The 26,625-nt window shown below is 34.9% G+C and overlaps 3 protein-coding genes across 6 annotated transcripts; 1 reads left to right on the plus strand and 2 right to left on the minus strand.

Moving 5' to 3' along the window:
- The first annotated feature begins 1,711 nt into the window (after positions 1-1,711).
- LOC114163109 (kinesin-like protein KIN-13A) lies at positions 1,712-9,909 on the plus strand. Its single transcript, XM_028047198.2, has 13 exons — positions 1,712-1,975; positions 2,069-2,298; positions 2,806-3,027; positions 3,724-3,915; positions 4,415-4,519; positions 4,644-4,721; positions 4,900-4,981; positions 6,137-6,299; positions 6,790-7,119; positions 7,681-7,899; positions 8,012-8,828; positions 8,995-9,060; positions 9,404-9,909. The coding sequence occupies exons 2-13, from the start codon at positions 2,134-2,136 to the stop codon at positions 9,587-9,589; spliced, it is 2,625 nt and encodes an 874-aa protein (XP_027902999.2). The 5' UTR covers positions 1,712-1,975; positions 2,069-2,133; the 3' UTR covers positions 9,590-9,909.
- Positions 9,910-10,711: 802 nt separating this feature from the next.
- Positions 10,712-16,911, minus strand: LOC114164295 (ubiquitin-like-specific protease ESD4). 4 transcript variants are annotated; one of them, XM_028048905.2, is made up of 10 exons: positions 15,992-16,905; positions 15,539-15,621; positions 15,375-15,468; positions 15,136-15,234; positions 14,174-14,266; positions 13,964-14,083; positions 13,103-13,206; positions 12,288-12,360; positions 11,420-11,528; positions 10,712-10,981 (listed from the first exon to the last, which is right to left on the minus strand). In XM_028048905.2, the coding sequence occupies exons 1-9, from the start codon at positions 16,661-16,663 to the stop codon at positions 11,466-11,468; spliced, it is 1,401 nt and encodes a 466-aa protein (XP_027904706.2). In that variant the 5' UTR covers positions 16,664-16,905; the 3' UTR covers positions 10,712-10,981; positions 11,420-11,465. The 4 variants fall into 4 exon arrangements, 2 of the variants coding, with proteins under 2 accessions (XP_027904706.2, XP_027904705.2); XR_014984575.1 differs by lacking the exon at positions 10,712-10,981 and adding an exon at positions 13,370-13,412 and having other exon boundaries at positions 11,164-11,528; positions 15,992-16,911; XR_003599527.2 differs by lacking the exon at positions 10,712-10,981 and adding an exon at positions 13,370-13,418 and having other exon boundaries at positions 11,164-11,528; positions 15,992-16,911.
- Positions 16,912-18,229: 1,318 nt separating this feature from the next.
- LOC114162131 (ABC transporter C family member 4-like) lies at positions 18,230-26,281 on the minus strand. Its single transcript, XM_028045914.2, has 11 exons — positions 23,972-26,281; positions 23,345-23,665; positions 23,065-23,151; positions 21,691-22,314; positions 21,424-21,588; positions 20,565-20,859; positions 20,267-20,481; positions 19,431-19,736; positions 19,177-19,240; positions 18,644-18,883; positions 18,230-18,551 (listed from the first exon to the last, which is right to left on the minus strand). The coding sequence occupies exons 1-11, from the start codon at positions 26,117-26,119 to the stop codon at positions 18,457-18,459; spliced, it is 4,560 nt and encodes a 1,519-aa protein (XP_027901715.2). The 5' UTR covers positions 26,120-26,281; the 3' UTR covers positions 18,230-18,456.
- Between the last annotated feature and the right edge of the window lie 344 nt (positions 26,282-26,625).

Here is a 26,625-nt window from a genome sequence, read left to right on the forward strand (position 1 = left end):
CCCCAAATTCATCGAAATATTATTGACAAAAGAAAACAATGTTAATGTTTTATTATCTTAATTATTTATCGTGAATATTTTCTAAAACATGAGTATTTAAATATATATTTTTTATTCTAAAGTCCCCATGCTACAAACTGGAAATTCACATGTCTTTAACACATAAAAAATCTTACAAAATCGTGTAGGGTTTTAGTTATTACAAGAAACAAATGTTAGATATATATTCTAATATTGATTGGATGTATATACAAGAAAAAAAGAGGGATTTTTTTTTTGAGTTGGAGATGCAATAAAATAAATTATAATAAAAGATAATATAGAGTTAGTGATTTTATTACAAATGAATGTCATATTTTTTAGGTGGAAATAATGATATCTTTAAATAACTGAGTTGATTCTTTTGATAGATCTGAGTTGAATTGTTCATTAAAGATTGATGATAGTTTTACTTGTATAAGATTTTTTTAACGTTCAAGTTAAGCATATATGAAGTAAAAGAATTTACTAGTTCGATTGTAAAGCTTTTTAAAATCTTCTCCCGTTGATCTTGAAAGATAAAGTTTTTATTTATTTTTTCATAACCATTTTGGATAAAATAGGTTCGCATAAAAACAATATTTTAAGGTAATTAATTAAACTATGAAATATAAGAATAAGACGTGTCTCGAATCGAATATGTTTAATTTTAACCATTGTACCAATATTTTTTGTAAAACTCATATTTTCGTAATTAATCGATTAAGTCTCAATTTAATGGATTAGGTTTAGAAAAAAAAAATCCAGCATGTCATAGTTAGGAACAATGATCGGAACAAGTCTCCCATTCCGATCCAAATTTGTCCGACAGCCATAGTTAGGAATAACGACTACGTTCCCGAAGTATTGTCCGCTTTGAAACGTTTGAGCTTCATCACAATTTTGTCTTTAAAAGGCACTTCGGAGGATAAAGGAAGGTAGAAGTATTTAAATTTCGCTTGACCTCAATTCTTAAGCGATGTGAGACTTATTGGGTGTATCAGAATAAATATAAAGCGTATCGGGGCATTGAGTAAATATTTTTTGTAATATTATAATGTATTTATATGTTTTTCTTTTGTCTTTATAATTAATGTTTGAATATTACATAAATAATATCTCATCTCTTTTAATCCAATAATATTAAGTTTTATTAGCTTATTAAACGATATTTTGATATTTAAATTAAAACACAAAATATTATAAATAATTTAAATATCATCTTAAAACACATTCGACACACATAAAAAAATAATTACAAAATATATTCATTTATGTATAGAGGTAGGGACTGAAAAGATATTTAATATTTTTTAATATAATTGAAAAAATTAATTTGGTTTAAACCAAAGGGGAAAACGGATAACCCAATTTTTTTACTCACCTACTTTGTCACTTTTCACCCATTTCTTAACATATATATTCTGCAGAAAATCTGATGCAAATCAACCTCTTAAAGAACGAAAGTGAAGAATAATAATAATAACCACGAAGGAAAGTAGGCACCAGCCAAAAAGAAAATGAAAAAGAGGTTGTAAAGTAAGATGGTTGAGGTGCGTTTGTTTGATTCATTATTTCCAATTATGCGTGTAGGTGGTGAAATAAAAGGGTGGGAGAGTGGGAGGGTATATCAGACATTTCAAAACCTTTCGGTAAAAGCAGCACGAGCCGGTTAGTTCAACGTAGCCGTTTTATAGATTTGAAAATTAGACGATTATGATTATTGAATTATGATATTTAACGTTTTATTAATCTCCAAAATTTCCATTCAGAGGGTTTCTCTCTCTTCTTCTCGTGCATTCTCCTTCTTCCGCCATAATCGCCCAAGCAAGTGGAATTCCAATTCGACGCGTTCACTCCTTCCAACGCCGCCGCTTCAGATCTGAATCGCCGCCGTTTCGGAGATCCACAGTGCCGGCATTCTCCGTTAAATTTTCGCACCGTTCATGCTCTTCCCGTGAGCCTCGTCGCTTTATCTTTTTTCATTTTCGTTTCGATTTTTTGTTGTTGTAAGCGTGGTCCTGATTTCGACGATTCGTTCGGTGTGCAGCTCGTGCGAACAGATCTTGAAAATTGGCGCCTCAACGACGTTCGCAGCGCCACGCGAGTGGCCAGATGCCGCAGGGCAATGCCGCCGCCGCCGCTCTGTTGGACCACAGCGGCGATGCTGGAGACGCTGTCATGGCGCGGTGGCTCCAGTCCGCCGGCTTGCAGCATCTCGCCTCTCCCCTAGCTTCTACCGCCATCGATCATCGCCTCCTCCCCAACCTTCTCATGCAGGTGCCGCTTTATGGCATCGTCAGCCTCTTTGATTTTGCAGTTTCTCGATATTTCATTTAATTTCTGTTAGTTAATATGATTCCGTGTATAATACTCAGCGTTTTGTTTTCATCTTTTGTTTAGAAGGTGTTAACTAGCGTATTACGCTATTGCTGCTTGATTTATTTGTATACTTTTGTTGTACTTTTTTCTTATTTTTCTATTTTGTGATTTTTTTTTGTTGGTCTTTGCTTGATAAAGGGGAGTTTGGTTGACTATGCGTGTCGTAAGGTTTTTTCCAGTTTTGGATGAGTTTGAGTAAGTTGAAATTTTGTAGTACTTGCTTGTAGGTTATATTACTCTATATGATTCTTCAGCTGTTCTGCATTTTGAGGGGTAATGATGGTACGGTCTTATTTTAGTCAGAAGCATGCATTGACTGCAGTACGGGTTGAATTTGCTAAATGTTGTTTGCTCTTTTTTATGGTAGTTCATTAGGTGACAAAAATGGTTGTGATGTTGTTGTAGGGTTATGGAGCACAGTCGGCTGAGGAGAAGCAGAGACTTTTGAAGTTAATGAGAAACCTCAATTTTAATGGGGAATCTGGTTCAGAGCCATATACGCCCACCGCCCAGTCTTTAGGTGGAGTGGCTGGGTCGGATGGGTTTTATTCTCCTGAGTTCAGGGGTGATTTTGGAGCCGGACTTTTGGATCTTCATGCTATGGATGATACAGAGCTTTTGTCTGAGGTATGGATATGATTTGGTGTATCATATCATAATGGTCTGTTAATTCATGTAAGCCAATAGACTTAGTTTGGTTCAAGTACTATTACCACGGGGAAATATCTTCATGTAATTTTGACACGTTGTAATATCTATGGGGGAAAATCCTAGAACCTGTAATTCAGACAGCAATGATGGATCTGAATGTCTGAACGAATTTAGAATTTTTCAGTTATTTTGTTTTAGTTGTGCATGTTTAATTTCGGGATCCCTTCAGTATTCCTGGACAACGGGCTTCTGTTTTCTGTTAGGGTGGCATTTGATTTGAGAATATTCTTTTTGTTTACCGTTTTAATTACAAGAACGTCACATCAAAATTTTGTTTATATAATAGTGAAAACAAACATAAAAATTATTTGCCCAAACTAAATGAACTCTCAGTTTTAGGAGCTTTTAGCTTCTACTTATTTTTTTCTTCTCTTTCTTTATTCCAAATCCCAAGATCTAAGAATACATTACTCAAAAAAATTAATTCATTTAGTAATTTTGAAGCTTGAAAAAATTATAGAATTACCAGAAAGCTTCAACTTTTATTTTAAACCTCTGAATTTCAACTTCAGCTTAAAATAGCTTTCACCTGCTATAAAAGTCATGTCGTACACTACCTTAGCATTTTTCTTTGGATGTATTTGTTGTTCTAATTCTTTTCCTTGTTGTCAGCATGTAGTTTCAGAACCTTTTGAGCCATCACCCTTCATGCCTGGAGATGCTAGAGTATTTGAAGACGATTTTTATCCAATTAACAACAAGCTGGAAAGCGGGGAAGCAGATGCTGAAGCATCAATTTCTGTACCAATCAATGAAAAAGAGTATAGCACAAGAGAAAATAGTGTTGCTAAAATTAGAGTTGTGGTATGTCAAAATTTCATAGGCACATGCATAACTTCATCTTTTATGCAACTTATTTTTCATGTGCTGCTTCGGGGACGTGACATGCATTGAGTACATTTTTGAAGTTTGATTTCTATCCTCTGTTCCCTTAATATTTTCTCTCCTGATTCTATCAAATTAATTACTTTGAATGCTGCTGTATATATTAAATTAGATTGTGCTCATGATGTACGCTGTCGTTAGGCAAATGTCATCTTTTTTCTCTTTTAATTTCAATTCCTTTGACTTAATTGGACATATCTTATGTTTAATGTCAGTTTCTCTTAAATATTATCCATCTATTGTCTATAATTGTAAACATTTCTCCCTCAAATAACTTTCTTTCAATTGTCATTTTTTATGTTTTACTTGATTTAATAATATTCGTGCTAGCATTAGATACTTGATAGATAAGATGTTCTTGATTCTTTAAGATTCGAATTGAATGAAAATTTGATTGTTTTTTAATGCATGTCTTTAGGTACGCAAAAGACCATTAAACAAGAAGGAGCTAGCTAAGAAGGAGGATGATATTGTAACTGTACCTGACAATGCATATTTGACAGTCCATGAACCCAAACTAAAGGTTTGTTTAGATATTGGATTTAAGCTCTATGTTACATTGAAGTAAAGGTTGAATTTTATCCATTTATTTATGTTCTCATTTTATTTACTGCTACGAGATCTGATTGTTCTATCATGATGAAAAGGTTGATTTGACAGCTTATGTGGAGAAGCATGAGTTTTGTTTTGATGCTGTGCTTGATGAGCATGTTACCAATGATGAAGTAAGACTTAATCTTGTCGTGGACTAAATTTTGTTATTTAATAACTTATTTAGGTGTTTTGATACCATCTGTTGATTTCTTTGTTTTTGGTGGAATTTGAGGTTTATGAAAGTAAAAGATTGTCTCTGTCTTGATCTTGATTTGCTTGATTTATGGTGTGATTGTTTTATAATGACAGGTATACCGAACTACTGTTGAACCAATTATTCCTACAATTTTCGAGCGAACCAAAGCTACCTGTTTCGCTTATGGTCAGACGGGTAAGAAATTATCCTATAAAAACTATTACCAAACTATTAATTACCAGTTTACATTTCAAAGGTTTTAGCTTTTCATATCTTCTATCTGTGTGTTTCTTTTTGGGTTTAAATTTAGTAGTTTTTGTTTATATACTTTATAGTATTCCTTACTGGTGGTCAGTGTGAGAATCCAGTGAACAAGGGAAGAATGCAGTTCTTTGTCTATTTTTGGGAGGGGGAGGGTGTAGTGTTGTTCCTAGCTGGTGTTTTTGGCCTCTAAATTCAACATGTAAAAAATTATTATTGTTGAAATACTTTATGACTAAAGTTATGACCAATGTAGTCCTTCTAAAGTTTAGAAATTTCCCATCTTATGAGTTTGATTTTGTTTGGTTAAATTAAAACTGAAGTGAGAAATCTAAAAAAATGGTATCAAAGTGTATTCTAAGTAGTATCAAAATGTCTTGATTATGGCTAAATTGAGGCCTATCTGATCTGCCATTATTGTAGGGTCAACACTCGGGTAATTAGATTCCACAGAGATATGATCAGTGCAGTCCTCATAAAACTTGGACAGTTCTTTCAAACTGTTTAGTGGGGTTGAGTAAGTAGTAGCCAAATTCTAAGAATTCCAATATTTAAAATGCTCATTTGTTAATGGGGAAATCATGGAGTTTCAGTTATAGAGTAAGGACATTGATAGAAGAGTAGACTCCGGATAACGGATAATATTCTCTTAAAATCTAAAGCACTAACCCATTTTATACTAATCATCATAACTAAATGAGGAAAAAAATCATGAAATACATGGAAATAAGGAAACCAAGGACATAAGGAAACTAAGCCTAATAGATGTTAAGGAAATATGGAAACTATTCCTAAAGGGTAATATAAGACACTCCCAAAACATAGTCAACATTTTCATATATTATAACAGTTGAGAGGGTGGGAAGATATTAATGGCCCTGTAAATGCAGTTGATATTTTGCATCCAATGATAGATGTGATTATGCTTGAAATTGAGTGTTTGAAATTTGTCCTGAAAATAATTTTTAAATAAAGCTGTATTTGTTGTTTTCAGCATATTAGAATGTTTATTTCATGTTCAATTGATATGCTTCCTCAAGCAACTACTGCACCTTCTTTATTGTGATGCTAATAATGTTTTGCTTTCAGGAAGTGGCAAAACATACACAATGCAACCCTTACCACTCAGAGCTGCAGAAGATCTTGTTCGACGGTTGCATCAGCCAATTTACCGGAATCAGAGATTTAAATTGTGGCTCAGCTATTTTGAGATATATGGCGGAAAACTTTATGATCTTCTTAGTGACAGAAAGTAGGTATTGAAGTTATAATGAATGCCTTTGGTATAAGTTCTTTATATATTGTTGACCTAGGGGCTTAATTAGGAGACAATACTTTTACTGTTTTTGTTGTTGGTTCAATTGCTTTACTAAAGAACTGTTCTAATATCAAGTATGAATCTAACTTTATCTTATATCATGTATTCATTTTTCTATATTGCTGGTCCCCGTATGCCTAGGGGCTTAATTAGGAGACAACATTTTTACTGTTTTTGTTACGGGTTCAATTGATTTACTAAAGAACTGTTCTAATATCAAGTATGAATCTAACTTTATCTTATATCATGTATTCATTTTTCTATGTTGGTGGTCCCCGTATGTGGATGTATTGTCTTTCTGTTTCAGGTGCATAGATATATACTTATCTATGTATCTTGCTTGGTGCTTCTACCCTGCATTTTGGTTTACAGTGTTAATGTATTGTTGAATGGCTGTATTTATTTTATTACTATATATGAACAGGAAACTTTGTATGAGGGAAGATGGACGGCAGCAAGTTTGCATCGTAGGACTGCAAGAATTTGAAGTTTCTGATGTGCAAATTGTCAAAGAATTCATAGAAAGGGGAAATGCTGCAAGAAGTACAGGATCCACTGGTGCCAATGAGGAGTCTTCGAGGTCACATGCTATCTTACAACTGGTTGTAAAGAAACACAGTGAACTGAAAGAGAGTAAGCGAAACAATGATGGGAATGAGGCAAGAAGTGGGAAGGTTGTGGGGAAAATTTCTTTCATTGATCTTGCTGGAAGTGAACGAGGTGCAGACACTACTGATAATGATCGTCAGACACGGTACTTCTGCATTTAAATTAATTGCTTAATTTTTAAACTCTTGAAAAAAATCAATTGCTTGATAAGAATACTCTTAGAGTTTGGGAGGGTCTCATTATTTAAGTGTCATATAAAGCTCCCTATTATTCTTAAAATGTGAGACCGATAAGAAAATTACACATGTATTCTTAGACTCTGCTTAGAATTTTGAGTCATTGCTTTGTTGTGTTTCATACTTCAAACTGGATTTAATATTGTAAACTGTGGCCTACCAAGTCAAGTTGTACAAATTACTATATCTAGATGACAGGTCTGTGCTTTACACAGTTGAAGCCCAAATGCTTCAATTTTAACACACTGATGCTGGATCTACAGGTGGCCTCCTTCTGGGATAGATTTGTAAAATTTTAGATACTAAGGAATTACTTTACAAACATAAACCAAATGTACTTCTAGCATGTTGTGCTGATGTAACTGCTAAATATAATATTTTGCAGCTTCCTTCCACTCTTTCTGATCAAGCACGTTTTATTTTATTAACTATCAATTTACTCTGCAATTTTTCATCTATCACTGCTATAGGATTGAAGGAGCGGAAATCAACAAGAGCCTGTTGGCTTTGAAGGAGTGCATCCGTGCTTTAGACAATGACCAGATTCATATTCCATTTCGGGGAAGTAAACTTACAGAAGTGCTTCGTGACTCCTTTGTGGGAAATTCAAAGACTGTAATGATCTCTTGTATATCTCCGGGTGCTGGATCTTGTGAACACACGCTTAATACCTTGAGATACGCAGATCGGTATGCGTTTATTATGTGCTCTAACATAATGTTTCATAGCATGTTCTCTCCTTTTTTTTTTTGTGCACGTTCATTTTTTATTATACTAACTGTTCTATCATAATGTGAACAGAGTTAAAAGTCTGTCCAAAAGTGGGAATCCTAGAAAAGACCAGGTCCTAAATCCTGCACCACAAACTAATAAGGAGATTTCATCCACATCATCTATTCCTGCTAGTGCTGGTGCAGAGGATTTTAACCATCAACGTCAAGAGAAAACAACGGACATAGGCAGGAAATTTGTTGAAAGGGAAAATTCTTCGTACAGCTCTGGTGCGACTGCTGTTGACAAACAGCCATTAAGTTTTTCTTCAAATTATTTATCAAATGGGCGAGAGGAGAAAGGCTTGTTTTCTGCTTCATTGGACCGGGATAGGTTTGAACTGAAGAACTCGTATGGTGACTCTACTAGTCAAAAGATGAACTCTTACTCACAAATTGATACAGGTGAAAAATTGCAAAAGGTGTCTCCGCCACGCAGAAAAGGGTCTAAGGATGAAAAAACTGAAAGGCCCGCAAATTGGATGAAAAGGGATGCCAATGGTTCTGATCCCTCTAATACAAGTTCCAAGCAGCAGAGCACGGGGAACTATAACATTGGGCCTAAGGATGAAAAGTCTGATAGGTCTTCAAACTGGATAAAAAGGGATTCCAGCGGTTCTGATCTTCTCACTACAAGCTCCAAACAGCAGAGCACAGGGAATAATGTGTCTAAGGATGAAAAATCTGAAAGGTCAGCAAACTTGATGAAAAGGGTTGCCAGTAACTCTGATATGTTCTCTACAAGCTCCAAGCAGCCGAGCACAGGGAACTATAACAATATTACCACTGGATCCAGGCCTTATGAAGGAGAATCTTCTCCTAACGGGAATATCAATGCAGTGCTTGAGGTTTGTCAGATATATGGAATTGCTCATTCTTTACCAAATTTTAGTTGAATAATGAACTTCTTTGTGCTTGTTTTGTTCTATCCATATAACTGAACTTGTGCAATAAAGCTTCTGTTATATAAACTTGTTTATGGTGTCTGTTTAATTCTTTATTGTATTTTTTCAGGAGGAAGAAGCACTCATTGCTGCTCATAGGAAGGAAATTGAGGATACAATGGAGATTGTTCGAGAAGTGAGTTATTACATGTTTTTTGTAGAAGTTATTTTAAGTTTTGGAATTCAATTTCTAATTGAATTTATCATTTAACTGTAAAAGTTAAGTTTTTGTTTCGTAAGACAAAGTAGAAGCTAGTGCCACCTTGACATGTATTTCTATGCCTTTTCATTTTTTTTCAAGTTAATCTATAGAATAGTAAAAGGAAAATTATAGTGCCTTGACATGGACAAAGTATGTTTTACTTTTTTCACTTGTAAAATTTATAAAATAGTAAAAAGGAAAATTGGTAAAAAATTTAAATTTTAGGTAGGTGACTTGTTGACAATTTATCATTTTGTGGTCATGTTTTGGTTCGTAGGAAATGAAACTCCTGGCAGAAGTGGACCAACCGGGAAGCCTTATTGACAACTATGTTACCCAATTGAGTTTTGTGCTTTCTCGCAAAGCAGCGGGTCTAGTGGGTCTTCAAGCTCGTCTCGCAAGATTCCAACATCGACTAAAAGAGCAGGAGATTCTAAGTAGAAAAAGAGTACCGCGTCAGTAAGGGATTTCTCGCTTTCTCTTGTTCAACTTCATCTCTATTCTCCTGCTTGTTAGCAAAATAGTTGAAAGGTTTTGTTTGATATAAGCAAATCTTTTGGTGAATATGCTCTAATTGAATTTACTTAAATGTATATGCCCTTGTGTGAGTCGTGTGACTTTTGGGCCACCTCATGCCTTTGCAAATTTGGTGTAATCTATGTAGGGTTATCTGCGCCGTTATAAAAAACACAAAAAAGGTTGTATGCCCCTAAATTTTAGTTTGAGGGCAAAAAAATAAAAATAGAATTTGATATATGCAGATTCAAAATTAATAGGTTTTAATATTTCTTTCTTTCTAGCCATCCGGAATTTTTCTAATGTATTCATTTTCAAGCTCACGGGATGCACTAATGTACAAGTAACAATTCGCATAGAAGAGACTTGAAATAAAAGCCTCTCCTAAAGGTTACTTAGTCGAGAATTCGTCTATGTATATGTTTTCGTTTATTTTTATTGGTGAATCCGTATCATGACTACGGATTCTAGTTCAATCTTGGAACATTTTGGGCAATGACATCAAAACAGAACGTATTCTCTCGTGTCTAAATTGAATGCATTTCTCCATTTTATTCCTTTTAGGGTTAGTAAGCTTTCTGTAGGTATGTTGTTAATTGAACATGAAGATTTGATCCTTTGGAGGGGAAATCTATTTGAAAAAGTTTTGTAGCGATCTTATCATTATTATAACTTAAGAAAATGTAAAAAACAAAAAAAAAATGCATTTGCGATGAGACTCGTTGAAGGGAGCGATTTGAGCATCATTGTGTCACGAATTCCCCTTCAGAGGTCCTTCTATCCCATACAGGATAAGATTCAATTCTTGGGTTGATGGTCTATTTCTCGGAGAGAAAAAGAAGGACAAAATAGTCTTTTTACCTAACCTATGAAGGTAATGGAAGAAGCGCCCTATGGTTGCGCCCTATGGTTTCTATTGTTGAAAAAATTAAAAATATTCATGCTTTAGATTTTCAGATTGGACACATGTTTTGGACTGCAGTCTAAAATACATTTATGAAATCTAAAAATATTATAAATTACGTAATTCGATAACAATTCATAAACCTAAGATATAATAAATTTTTGGATCAATTCGTATTGCGTTTCCAAATTTTGCAATCCAAAATAAATATTATAAAGTCCTAAAATATCCACATTAAATAATATAAGAATAATGGCTTAAGATCTAAATTACTAAAGAAAAGGTAAAAAGTCTAGTAAAACATTGTGGTATCCTGAGAAAGAACAAAAGTTATCGATTGCATGGATAAACTCGCAAAGGGTTGCTTCAGTTCAGTTAGGATTTAACGGGAGAATTCTGCCTCTCATTGTTGATTTTATCCTTCATTGAGCATGTCTATAATATGTACAACAAATAAGACAATTAAGAAATAGTTGTGTGAATAGTAAAGCTTTGTTATACATAAAAGCAACAATGCAAAGCTGCACTGATATAATACAAAAGAGTATGAGATAATAACTACATGAGGAACAAAATGTCCCATTGATGAAAGAGAGTAGAAAGAATGGGACTAGGGAGGAAGAAATGACACCTTAACCATAAAACTATGTATGCCTCGTTTTATAATCCACTCTGTATAGCAGCAATATACAACCTACTGCACTTTACACTACACACAACTTGTATCCAAACAAACTCAATAACCAATACATGTATAATCATTTCGGTTTTCAATCTAAAACATTCTTCAACTCTATAAAGGTCACTAATAAGACATCATTCCTCAAAAGATGCCCTATTAGAGAATAATGTAACGACCTTTGAAATACATACCTTTCACACAAAAATTTGGCGACTATGTATTGGACTGTTGCCCCAGTCATTCAGCTTTCAATCTCAATATCTCCTTAGCTGTTCTACGCCGGAAGTAAGGCATGTTTACCTACAAATGAAAAAGAGTATTTCACTTCTCAAACAATTTTAGTTATTCAAAATCCAATTGTATCAGCAGGATCTTCCATATATCTCAAACAATCTTAGTTCTTTAGGATCTAATAATGAATCAATTGGGTCTTTCAAATATCAAAATTCAGTTGGAATTTTCTGAGAAGTAAAGTCACATAATATTGATACTCAAGGGAACCAATTAACGCAATTAGAATCAGAGGGGTTAAACACACTGCGGTAACTAGGGGACCCAGTTGACACAATGGAAATCTGAATAATTATAATTGTACAATTATGATATCTGAAAGATAAAAATGTCACTAAGCCATACAAAACTTTACACGCCATCTCATGAGGCACGAAATAAGCATCATTGAACTTTTGATGCAGGTTGGGTTTAAATATTTGAAGAAATAAGCATCTTTACTTATCTTTGAAAAAAAAAAACTATTCTTTCTTGAAATTTAAGTTTGAATCAAACATGTCTGGGTACGGTACTGTCAGAGTAGGATTTTTTCATGCCATGCACCATATGCAAATATCACCAATTTTAACAAATTTAAAATATTTCAGGCAATTAATTAAAGCAAATACATAACACAAGTCTGTGGCTACTAGGTTATTGATTTGGAGAGATTTAAAGCAAATAATTTCCGTTTCTTAATAAACACGAGTTATAAATGTTTAAATTTGACAAAATATATGGAATATAAAAACTCTTATCCTGTTATAAATGAAACGCTCCATGTCCTACCTGGTCAAAATACAGCTCCAGGCCCCTGCTATAAAAGTCCACATATTTGATCATAAACACCCCACAATCACACCTGTTTAGATACGAAACAAAAAGTGTTCAAAAAGCATTCACCAAAAACTTATGCTAGCTTGAACCGGTCATAGTTGCAACAGATACTTGGGGCATGCAGAGGCAAAGAAGAAAAATAAGAATAAAAATGGAAAACTGTTAATGTCAAAATGCGACATCGTCGTTCCTTTGAAATTCTCATTAGAGAAGTTCATCCGCAGAAGTACACATAGAAAATATCTCAAAAATGCCGAAAACTTGTCCACCGAAACCATATTAAGATCGAGTTTCACTTTCCTAAATTAATCAATTGCCCTAATAAAAGAACACTCTACAGCATTTCCATACTATTGACGACTGATTAGTAACTACCACCAATGATTGACCTTTTAGAGGAACATAAGACTTAAACTTCCATGAAATAAGGCCCTGATGAATAGGCTTAAAGCCAATATATTTCTCTTAATTTTATTAATCATTTAATGAAGAAACTTTTGTCCCTCTTATTAGTCTAGTACCTTTTTCGTATGCACATTTGCTGTAGTATCTCCACAATAAAAGAGATAAATTGATATGCTCAAGGTACTTTGATCACAAAATTCTATTAGGCTCTTTATCTGTGAAAGATGGCATACTTGTGGGTTTCTTATTTTCAAAAATGTGTCAAGGCCTACAATTCACTGCATACATATGTTTTGAAAATCTGGGGGGAAATTCAATAAACTAAATGATCCCATAGAGTGATTTGCGATCAGAATACAAACCCATTTTTCTGAACAGGAAGGTCTTTCACAAATTCTTTTTTCCAGGTATTTACACCAATATCTTTTCCATTCTTGTCCTTTACTTCATCAGCAAAATATTTAGCCTGACAGACATCAATGAAAAATAATAAGTGAACTTAACAACAGCCAATTGTCATATAAACTAACAATTTTCCTCAGTTCTTACAAAGTAAAGACATAAATATCAAATATCAAAACATTGTCACTAAAACTTAAACTAAAGACAGCTCTTGCTACAATGGCTACCTCTGGTGTTTTAAGTGTAAGGCACCAAAGGCTAGACAAAAGCCTGTACCTGACCAAAGCAGCGTGTTAAAATATTTAAAAATCAACAAGATAAATTGACAATGCGGGAAAAAAGACAGTTTTCATGTCACATAATTAAGTTTGTTACTTATAGTATATTGAATGTCTATGCGGCATCCTTTGGAAATAGATTTATATCTACAGTGTATACAATTATAAATCAATTACCTAAATGTTTAAATTCATATGCCACATACACACTTCTAAACTGGACTAGGAATGGAATTTCAAATCTATTGATATAATTTAAATATGTCTTCCTCATCAAACCTTGATTGAGAACTTAATCAAATTACACACTTTATTGATATCGATAGGGTTCAATCAAATCACTCTAGCTCCAAAACACCTCACATTGCAAAAAAGCACAGTAAAAGGACAAAAATAAAATAAACAAAACAAACCACAAGTTTGGGTTTTCATGAAAAATTATTAAATAAGAAAATAAAAAATAGTTCCTACTTTGGTCAAAATTAGCATAATAGATCTTGGAATATGGAATTTACAATTAAATTACTTGAAAAAAAAAATTACCAGCTTTTCTAGCACAGAACTATCCTCTCCTTTCATTGAGTCAAGATACTGCAATTTCTTATCTTTATTATTGATGACTGCCAAGCACCAATGTATCTCTTGATGGATAGGTACAAATATCTGGTAGTAACAATAAAGCAGGTGAAAGTTCAATACAAAAAAACAATCAAAATTGCTAGAAGCAAAAACAATTAGTTCCAACATAATTACTTTATCACATTCAAGTAAACTGTATCCCAATTTCCGTTGGCTTGTCCATCTTCTGACAGATTTGAAATCATAACCATTTGGGCCACTTATTAACTGCAATAACATTCAAAATAATAAACATCAGTGTCTGGTCAATATGACTAAATTACAAATATAATAAAATGCATATCATATTAAGACAATCTACTTTTTTCATCTGTGCTTTGGTTCATTATAATATTAATGAGTGAGTGCCAAACATAAAGAAATTGTCAATCAGGAGCACTATATATTGATAAAGTTGCACCTTGGTAGCAATGGCCAAAAGTTTGAATCTCAAAAGTGCCTTTTCACATACAAGTAATATAAAAGTATACGAAAGAAAGAACAGAGAGAGAGCACAGTTCCACAGTGTGCAAGTTAGCTGTAAACTCCACTAGAATTGGCCACAAGCACACTTGGGAGGTCGAGGTCAGACAGTTGGCATCAAAGAGAAACGACAACAGCGTCATTTACCATTTAAACATGTGAGTAGAACATAAGACCAGATATATCGAAATGGAGCACATTTTCTGGCTGCCTTTGTAGTTCAATTGGATTAACATGGATCAGTTTGTCAATTAAACTGGTTGGTATGGTTACGCTTTTCAAACATATGTAAGTAAGGAAAGGCCAAACTATGCAATAATGAATATCTGCAGGCTAGCTTTTTCTTCACATCTACGCACACATGTAAACATGTTTGTATATAGCACAATATATAAGTTTTGGAGTATCAATCAACTAATGGTATACAAACATAAAAATTTCTAGTTTGAAACAAGATTCAAATGTTAATAGTTTCTAGGTCAACAGTAACCAATGCTTCAAAAGGAGGGAAATGCCCCCCTCGCCTTAGTAATGGTATGGTAATCAATCATATGAAAGCTGAATTGTTTTTCTAGCTCAACAACACTAAATAATCACGTGAAGAATTATCCTACCCTTTTGTAGAAAAAGGTATTGAAAAAATGACATTTCAGAAATTTATGTGACTGTCTTTGTTCCCTCTCCTTCAGCAAAGCTAAATACAAATTTATCACCTGCACAATAAAGGTACATGATCTATCACTGAGTTTCATGGTACCAAAATTTCAAATCATGATACAGTTAGATACTAAATTCTTCTCTACTTCAGCAACTCAACAAAGGGATAAACAAATAATAAAGCAAACAAATTTACCTCATCATTTAACCATCCAGTTGACCTAAGGCATTGAAACTTTTCTCCAGTAATCTCAATATTAGAATGCTCATGGGTAACCAAGATTGTCCAACTGCAAAAGCAATGAATACATTATAGATTATACTCAACCTCCCACATATAGCCAAATCATAAATTCATACCGGTTGGCAGAGAAGGCACGCTCAACCTCATCTTCTTCCTCACTACTAAGAGCAACAAATGGTTCTTGCAGCGCTTCTGATTCCTGTAAATCATAGCAACACACAGGGTAAATTGACACTAACATGTATCCTGCCTCTCATTCCTCAACCAACCAGACCAACTCAACTTACACATTAGTACTAATACTTAAAGTAACTTCCGTATTAGGTTTCAATTTTCCATTTCCACTAATAACTGCAACCAGTTGTCACACTTTACGTTCTTCAATTTTCCAAAATTCATACTAAAAATGGAGAAAACAACCCAAAAAAAAATCTGTCAACCAGAAACAAAATACAAACAAGGACCCCGTTCTTATTCCTACGGAAATAAAAATTAACCATTTCCATAAACAAAACACACCCCACAAAAGATGATTGATTGCTAAATGCCAAATAAGTAATCATAATCACCTCATCCAATTCCTTCTTCGGTCTCAACAAATTAAAATGGTCCCTGCGCTTCTCATTCAGGTCAATCTCAAAAGTCAGCCTCTGAAATGTGCCATTTCTCCTCCCAACATCCTCAAGCAACTTCTTATACGCATGAACACTTTCAACATCAAGCTGCGTCTCAGAACCCCACAACTTCCCTCTACTCGCTACCTTCAATTCCGCATTCCTCAGCTCCGAATCAAATGATAACGTCGACTGCGACTGCTGCTGAACCCTAAACTTGTCACCGTCACCATGCGGCTCTTCCACACTCGAATCCGCACAAGGCTCATCACTCTCCGCGTCCACTACAATCACCTCCTTCCCCTTCTCCACTACAGACCTACACTTCTCCAACGCCGAACGCTTCGCCTTCTCGAACTTAGTGATCAGAGCGTTCCCCATGGCATCGCCGACGCGAATGCTAACCCTAGCAGCGAGTGGAAATTTTGTCGGCCGACACGGCGCGTGAACCTCCCTCGCCAACGGCGCGGAAACCTGCGGATACCGGGAGAGTCGCGCGACGGCACTGATGGCGGAAGGAGCGGGTTTGGTAGATAATTTGGAGCGTTTACGGGAGGAATCTGAATTGGTGAGGTTCACGTTCATGCATTCTTCGGTACGCTTGCGGTTGGTGGTCATCGCACCCATTGATTGATCGAATTGGAAACGTACAGTGATTGAAGCATGTCCACCGCGTGAATTTGGGGAATTAGGGTTTCTTCTGCTGAAAATCTTAAACCGTAAACAATTTTCGCGGGGTTACGGAGCGACTGTGAGTGAGAGTGAGTGAGAGTGAGTATCGTTTGAATGAAGGGAAGCTTCTGTTCTGTCTCTTCTCTGAAAGGGTTAATTAGGTTTTAATTTAGGGAGAAGATCGAAATTGAGTTGTTATATTTTAGAACTCTAAATTTGGTATCACAGGGAGATTTTTTTTTTCAAATTCATATATATATACTGGTGTAAACACAGGCGCTATCGCGCCTGTGTGTACGCATTTTTTGAATTATATTAAGAATTGATGATATTGTAATGTTATTAATTTAATAAACAAAATAAAAGTATATTTATAAAAAATAAAATAAAATGTACGAAGAAAATAAGAGAAAAATAACTATTGATGAATAGTAAGAGAAAAAAAGAAAAAAGAGATAAGTAAATAATTTTATAAAAACTTATAAAAATAACCGTTAATTTTTAAAAATTTAATAAATAATTAAATTATAAAGGGTAAAGTTGGAATTATGAAATGTGGACACAAAAGAGGGAATCCCCTTTATATATAGTTATATATATATATATATATATATATATATATATATATATATATATATATTTTCTCTTTATATTACAAAATGCATGATAATATTATAATATTATTAAATTTATATATATATATATATATATATATATATATATATATATTTATTAAAAATAAAGTGAAATGTATAGAATAAATAAAAGAATAATTATTGATAAATAAAAAAAAAGAAATAAAAATATTTGATTTTATAAAAAGTTTATAAAAGTAACGATCAATTTTAAAAATTTAATAAATTATTATATTTAAAAAGATAAAATCGATATTTTGAAAAATGGACACAAAAAGAGAAATTCTCTTTATATATTGTTATAAATATTTAATTATCGGTATAAAAAATTATTATTTTATATATTTAATTAAAAAACAAAAATTAGAAAGAAAATTCAAAAGAATTCGTAAGATCATACATTATCTAATTTGGAAGTGGATATAACAAACTTCATACTAGGTAATTCATAATATATTTTCACACGGATTAGTAATAAATAATGTATTTATGTATAGATCGTGTTATTGTTTCTACAATCTAAAAGTTGTGTTTTACATTTTCGGGGATTTTGTTTATTTTTTTCTAAATGGACTTCGTATGTTTGATAAAATTGCAATGAATGATCAATTTTTAAATGATAATAAGTTGAATATTATAAATGAAGTTAATATTATGAAACATGGTCCAAGAACAAAATTTTTAGTTAAAGAGAATTGTAGTGAAGTTTTTCACAACGGATAATATAAATATTTTATTATTAAAATTATTTGTACAATACAATAGATACTTGACACTGTATAATTTTTTTTTTTCAAATTTCGAAGTGTTTACCGAAACACAATTCTGTTATACTCTCTGGAGTAAAATAGCTTCACACGAAAAAAAGGGAATGAATACACATATCAAAAGAAAAAAATGAATAATGATGATAATAATAATTGCATCTAAAGTGGATATTTATAACCCAATAATTAAAAGAAAAAAAAAAAAAACTTATTGCATACTATCCTAGTCTAATTATTGAACCAGTGAATGGATAAAACATCAAAATCTACCAGAGTCATTTGACTTTGGTGTCATGTGTTCCAAAGAGAGTACAAAAATTATCCTTGTCAGAATCTAAGCCTATATTTATGCAGATCTATTGGAGTACTCCTTAACCAATGCTGCAAAAAGTGAATGCCTTTCTAGCAACCGTGATGGCTTGTCATATTCTTTTGAAAGCCCTGTTAAAAATTCAAACACCCAAATCATTGTTATAGCAGAAAATTTGTGTTGAAATTGTAAAAATTTGTATGAATTTTGTAGTTGTAGTTACCTGCATCAATGACTAAAACTTTGTCACAGTCCATCACTGTAGGTATTCTATGAGCAATGCTGATAATTGTACGATCTGCAAAATCCTCTCGGATGATTTTCTGTATTACAGCATCAGTTTGTGAATCAACAGATGCTGTTGCCTCATCCATGAACAGTATTTTGCTGCGTTTTAGCATGATCCTTCCCAAACACAGAAGCTGTCTTTGCCCCACACTCCAATTGTCTCCGCCATCAACCACTACCAGATAAAATCAAGTACATTATGTATATCAGTTCATACTTTCAACAAACACAACATCATAAAGCAATACCAGAATTTTTAGCTTTGGAATAAACTTAAACATATCAGTCTTAATGTGTTATCTAGTTTTAGATGTTGTTTGTTTTGAGTCTGTTAATTGCATGAATAACACAAAAACAACATTGGTGACATAGTAAATATGTTGTCAACAAGAATATCTTAAGCAATGCTTTCTAGACATATTGGACCAACTAAGCTATTAAAAGGAGATTTGTGAGAGGAGTTAACACCTGAAGCCTCAAGTTTCTCAGGCTTTGCAGCCACCACATCTTTCAGTTGGCAACGTTCTAGGCTCTGCAGAAACAAAATTCAAAGCCAGTTATTAGTTCTGAGAATCTCAAATTACAATTAAGAATTGAACTTTAAGCTTAACTCAACTGGTTAAAACGAAAACGGACTTATAAACACACTTATATGTTATTGTGAAATCGAAATCACTTTATCTATAATCGTCGTGAGATCTTCAGAACTCTCAATTATATACCTTCCAGATTTCTTCTTCTGAATACAGGCCAAGGGGATCAACGTTGCTTCGTACTGTTCCTTGAAAGAGAACAGGTTCTTGAGGAATAATTCCAAATCGAGATCTGAGATCATGAAGGCCCACAGTACAAATGTTGATACCATCAACAATTATTTTCCCAGCTGAAGGCTCAATCAACCTAAACAACACCTGAATGAGGGTTGATTTCCCACTCCCTGTTCGACCAACAACACCAATCTTTTCTCCTCCTTCAATGGTGAGAGAGATTCCTTTGAGAACCAGAGGAGTATTTGGCCGATACCGAACCTGTTCATCACCATTCAATAACAAAGGTTATGTAAGAACTAGTTACTGAATCACAAGGTGTTGGATCTTTCAAGAGAGGATTACCGATACAGGGCCTTATCTAAGCTAGTCACCACACATATAAGGGATTGACACCACTCTTAACCCAAAACTTTAAGGCGATGGATTTATGGACCTTGATCCTTATATAGTGCTCAACTTTCTCATTTTTACTCAATGTGAGACTTAGACATACACTTGGATCCCCAATACAAGGGTCATTGAACAAGGAGCAAGACATGCACACTTTTTTTATTTTAAACAAACTTAAGCCTAACATATACAGTTTGTACTTAGATGTTTGTGATTATTATTGATGTGTCTAGAGGGAGGAAGTTCACTGAAAAGATACAACACCAGTGAAACCTGAGTCCGACACATATAAGAGATTGACATCATCCAAAACCTTATAATGCTCAATTTTTTATTTTAAAGCAATTTAAGTCAAATGTAAAAAAGTTTGTACTTAGATGTTTGTGACTATTACGTACCTGCAAATTGTTTAACTCAATGTGTCCATGGCTGGGCCAATTCTTAGGAGGAGAGGTATCAGCCATTTTCCATGGCGCTTCTGAGGGAAGGTTGGTGAACTGTTTTATTCTCTCAACTGAAACCATTTTGTTCTCAACAGAACAAGTCATTGATATGGTAAATGCCAAAAGACTACTCAGAGCTAAACCATAGGACAAAGACAGACCAACATATTCTGCAAAATCCAATGTTTGATTAGTTCTTGTTTTATCTTCTATAAGAAAATTCATGACATAATAATTGAGTAGTGTGGTGTACCTGGCCTCATGATAGCACTTGGGAGAAAGATCATAAAAACAGTGCTGATGCTAAGGAAAACAACTCCCATGTAGTCCAAGCGAAAACCAAGCCATTCATTGGCCCCATTGTTGTGGAAATCCATTCTCAGACTAGCATTGACTTTGTCAATATTTTCTTGACAAAATGCGTTCTGTTTTTTAAAGCCACGAATGGTCATAACACCAGCAATGGTTTCTGAAAAGTGGTGAATCACAGGAGCTTTGGTGATAGAATCAAGGCGAGTCAATTCCCGAGAAGATGCAAGGTAATATTTCTGCAAACCAGAGCAAGCAAGTGTCAAAATGCACTCAATATTTTGTTTCAGGATTAAATATGGTTTTAATATAAAAACTTTAATGCAAAATTGAAATTCGTTTCTATCCCAAATTTTAATATATTTTAGTCCTGGAACTTTTAGAATGAATGAATATAACTATTTTAATCCAATTAGGTTAAACTTTTTTAAATGTCAAACGCAATTTCCGGCCAACATTGAAACGGAAGCATGTGAGACGGTGTAAACAACTTAGATGCTAACATGAGACGCATTTGACACGTGAAAAATATTTAACCTAATTGGATTAAAATGATTTAAATCCATTCATTTTTTAAGTTTAAAAACCAAAATATATCAAAATTTCAAACAATAACGAACTACAATTTCGCGTCAGAATACAGATACTAAAAATAGAGTTAACCATTTCTTTTACGAGTAATCACAAGTTCCTAAGAACTCTCCACTATCCATTCACAAATATCAACAAAACTCCATCATATTTTTTGTATCATAACATTATAGAGGCTAGAATTCAAACAAGAGTGAGTAGACATATCATACCCGATACCAGTTATTAAGATAGAACAGTGGGATTAAGAGGAAGACCGTTTCCCAAGCATTTTGGCATGTCACAAAGAGGATGCTGATCACCGAGAAGTATGCAACCATTACGAAGTTCACCAACATTGGAATTGATATGTCAAGCCAAAGTATATCAGTAGATACCTAAACATTTCACACAACACAATAAGTCCAAGCAAACAGAATATGCTAGCTTATGCAGTTTACTAGAAAAAAATGAACGTGAAATATGGCGTTAAAACTCACACGACTCAAAATTCTGCCAGAGGGAGTGGTGTCAAAGAATGACATTGGTGCATGCAGAATGCTTTGAAGCATTCCACCGAAGAAGCTTTGAGATGTCTTGAGACCCCAATAGGTAAATAAGATTGATCTTGCCATCACAACAACAGTTACACCAAGTGCTATGCAAGCATAGACAGTGATGAATGTAGAAGGAGCAAAGTTAGTGCCTTCTGCAGTTCCAATTGCTAGCCAGTAATCACCAGCCAAGAAGGATAAAATCCATGTTAGAGACATTGCCAGCATCAGCACAATACCCCACCACCCAAATGCTTCAGTGAAGTAGTGTTTGTACACTTGAAGGTTCACACGACCGGTTTCTCTTTCCTCATCTTCAATGAGCTTTGCAGTGGTGTTAGCTGACTTAGCTTGATTTTGAGGTTGCTTTTCACCTGCTTTTTCCTTTTCTTTTGAAGGGATTCGAGCCAGTTTCGGAGACTGAATCGAATCATCACCACCACCTTTATCGCTAGATTCTGCAATCTCCATAGATGATTCATGAGCAGCCACAAGTGCACCAAAATCCAGGCCTGCATTGAGAAGTTCATCATACTTCCCACTTTGCACGATTCTCCCTTCTCTCATCACCTTGACGATGGTATCAAAAACAAGAAAATGTGCTCAGTTGAAAGATTAGTGAAGGACACCAAGAACGAATCTAAATTTAAATCTATGAAGCTTGGATACGGATACGGACATAGAGATACGACTAAATTGCAAAATATAGGACACAGGACACGGCATGTATATACATATTATTTTCACACTTTCAACTAACATATAAATAAATCTAATTTATTTATCTAATATAAAAAAAAAGTGAAAAGTAGTGATCATATAATACTTTTTCCTTATTTTTATAATCATAATAGAAATTTATGTGATAAATTTACAATTTTATGGATTTTTTAGAAAATTATTGAATTTGTAGTTATTAATATTATGTTGGAATCATGTCAAAATCATGTTAAAGACAAAAAAAATATTTTTCAAATTGGATACTTTACTGATACGTGTCGTACAAGTGTCATACAAGTGTTGGTGTCCGATACGTGTCGGACACGGGACACGCCCATTAATGAGGCTGTCCGGACTTCATACATCAAGAACACCTCAAGTGGTGTATTTGTACACTCTCAACTACTACATAGTCTATCGCAGAGCACCGACCAAATTTAAATATATAATATTAGGGAACAAAATAAAACATTTTCAAATATTCGGTAATAATCGTAACAAAACTACACCTTCACACCCTTGTGTACACATAGGTTTGTCACTGATCGACACGATTAACATAAGAACACTAGAGTAAGAAAATTGTCTTTATACACGTACCATTATACAGTCAACATTATGCAGGAAGTCAACTTGGTGGGTTACAAGTAAAATGGTCTTGTTTTTTAGAGCCCCCATGATACATTCCTGCAACAAGGTGAAGAAATTAGAAACTTCGTTGGTTATGGCAAAATCTTTTTTCATGGTTTATGTGCATTTCTTATACATAGATACTTTGTTTTTCATTTTCTTCTGGCATGAAAAACATTACACCATAAACCATAAAACGTTTAAGGAAATGAAGCTAGTGAACAATGTCTGTTGTTCTTTATTTACTTACCTTGAAAATGAATGATCCAGTTTGTGCATCAACAGCACTGAATACATCATCAAGGAGATAGATGTCACAGTCTTGGTATACAGCTCTAGCAAGTTGTATACGTTGCTTCTGGCCACCACTGAGGTTAATACCCCTTTCTCCAATCTCAGTTTGGTCTCCATATTCCATCATTTCAAGATCCTTTTCCAGGCAACACACTCTTATAGCTTCTTGGTACTTCTCTCTGTTCATTGGTAAACCAAACAATACGTTCTCTTGGATGGTTGCATTCTGAATCCATGATGTCTGTGCTACATAGGCTATTGACCCACAAACTCTAACCTAAAAGATTAAAGAAAACAGAAAGTAATGATCACAGAACAATACAACTAAATTTTCATTTGCTAGAACATTCATAAACCAACAAAACACATTTATGTACATGTATTCCTACAAGATATCATGTTATAACGAGTTAAATATGTTTTTAGTCCCTTAACTTTTAGTAAACATTGAAATGAGTCATTATTCGAAACTTTGGATCAATTTAGTTCCCCGTATTTAAACTATGTTATAAATATAAGTCAATGCATCTAATATATAGTAATCAGCATGCACATAATGAGTCAAACCAGAGTAATTACATACCTTTCCTGATATCTTGATCATTTCCCCTAACAAAGAAGCCAGTAACGAAGACTTGCCTGACCCAACTGTTCCCACAACAGCAGCATGTTCCCCTCTCTTGATCTCCAACTCTTCGACTTTCAGAGACACATTTGCATCTGCATCATCCCAGGAGAATTCTCCATTTTTTATCTCCACAGCGATGTCACCATCACATCCCTCCAATCTCTCCACTGCACCCTCATCCATTTCCTTGCTCATCATGAACTCATCCAACCTCCCAAGAGATATCATCGCTTGGGAGATCAAGATGAGAGCCTGAGGGAAGGTTCTCACAGGCTCTTGCAAAATCTTGATCACCGAAGTGACGGTGAACACAGTGCCAGCGTTCAAAGGAACCCCCTGAAGAACAGCAGCTCCAAAAGTGAGAACACATACCAACAAAGGAGCAGTGGTGAGAACCCCCATGTTAATGGCAAAGTAGTACAAGAACTTTCCAATCCAACCGTGTTCGGCTTCGCGAAACTGCTGAATCTTGTTGCCAAAGTACTCCTCCCAAGCTTGAAACTTGATCACACGCATGTTGTTAAGCAACTCATTCGTGGCCTTCATCCTCAGGTCACGGCTCTTCATTATCCTGAACTGGAACGTGTTGCTCTTCTTGGTGCGAATGAGAGTGAAAACAAACACCACACTGGTTCCAAGCAGCGCTGCAAGCGCTGACACGCCAATACTGTTGTAGATAAGTGCCAATGCTGCAGCTACTTGCAGTGGCATCAACCATATGGGATGAAACTGCATCATCAAATCTGAGAGCTGTTGTGCATCAACGGCCATGTGGTTCACAATCTGGCCGGTGCCATGAGTCTGCCTTGAAGAACTTGACAGCCTCAAACCTTTCTTGTACACGGAAGTTATGATGCTGGAACGCATTAACATGCCTAGTTTCTGAGAGTTGAAGTTGAATTGGTGCACAGAGAGGACCTCAACAGATTTTGCAAAGAACAGGATCAGAATCAGAATAAGTCCTTCAAGAGGGGTGCTATCTTTCCTTGCGGTGAAATCAACAAAACTCTGAATAAGCATTGGACCAATATACATAACCGCAAGTCTTATAACTGCAAGAAAGCCAGTGAAAGCTATGTGCTTCCAAAAGCATCTAAACAAGGTGACACCAACCGGGTGCTTGCTGTTATCCTCTTCCTTCGGCCAATTGCTTTGGAAAAGCTCTGACATTTTTTCTGCTCGGAACTCCAGAGGAAGAGAAGGCACATCATCGAGCTTCAGGGGTGTTTGGTACCCTTTGTTCAGCAAAGGGTTCATCCAAAGCCACACTATTTTGGAAAAAATCGAAGAATGAGCATAAGGACTCAAATTTCTCTCGCTGGAAAGGCACTGATATGCTGTCACTTCATCAGAAATTCCAACCACCTGAATCCCCGTTACTCCTTTCACTGCTACAACGAAAAGGAACGCAGAAAGTGGGAGATTAACCAAAGAAAACACGTCATCCACTCTCAAACTAAGCTCCAATCTCGCTCCATCCACAATCACAAAGCGAACAATAGCCGAAACGGCAAAAAAGCACGAAACCACCATGTTTGCAATCCAATACATTCTCAGCGACAAAGGGTGCTCCAAAGCTTTGAACTTGTTCTCGTGAACCAACAGGATCACAACCACTATGTTGGCCGCAGCTTGAAAGAGCCGAAAGAGTGCCTCTATGACTGTCCATGAAGAAAGACTCGTTTGAGTATAGGCCAAGACACCAAGAACAGCATAAGCTGCGACCAAAAGGGTGGTCACCAAGAAGGTTAGTTTAAACCAGAAGGTGACTTTATAGTGAGAGCGTTTTTCCTCCTGCAAAAGGGGTTTGGTAACGGAAGAGGAAGAGGTGCGAGGGGAAGTGAATCTAGAATAGAGTTTAACAGCTGAAAAGGCGAAGACAATGAGCAAGAAGATGGAATCAAGACCAGAGAGAATAACTCGTTGAGGGCATGGTGATAGGAGAAGAAACCTTAGCCACTGAACTGTGAGAAACGCGGTGGGTGAAGATGAATCTATGTCGAGAGTGGAACATGAAGGGGAAGTGAGCCAGGAAGGTGGAAAGGAAGAAGACATGTTAAGATTAAGATGAAGTGGTAACAGTGTTTGAAAGTGTGGTGACATTGTTGTAGATATATGAAGGTGTGAGAGAGTAGTGCAAATATGAGAAGATTTAAGTTCAGTTGATCATGGTGGTGGTGGTGATGATGGTGAAGAGGAATAATGGCGGTGAGAAATATGGTGACTTGGAAAGGAAAGTGTGGGGTATGATATGGAAAGTGCTGTGTGAAACGAGGTGCATTGTTTTCCTTGCTTGATGAATAAAAAAAGGTTCCATGCGAACCACGCATCTAGAACATCAAACAGCGTGGGTTTTAGAGGATGAGGTCAGCTCCACCATTAAGGTTGTTTTTGTGTCCATTTTCATAAATACGATTGACATAAAAAGTTTTTATTTTGTCCAGACTTAAATATCTTTTTCATCTTCACGTAGTATTTGTTGTGAATGGTTTTTATTTTGATAAAATATGTAAAATGATCCTCATTTTTTATTAAATGTTTAAAATAATCTTTATTTTCACAATTCGTATTTTATTTGGTCATTTTTTTTATTTGTATTTGGATTGTTG

The sequence above is a fragment of the Vigna unguiculata genome, chromosome 9 (assembly GCF_037176805.1).
Source record: "Vigna unguiculata cultivar grain cowpea cultivar isolate G323 ecotype 2 chromosome 9, ASM3717680v1, whole genome shotgun sequence".
In the NCBI taxonomy this organism is placed as follows: Eukaryota; Viridiplantae; Streptophyta; class Magnoliopsida; order Fabales; family Fabaceae; genus Vigna; species Vigna unguiculata.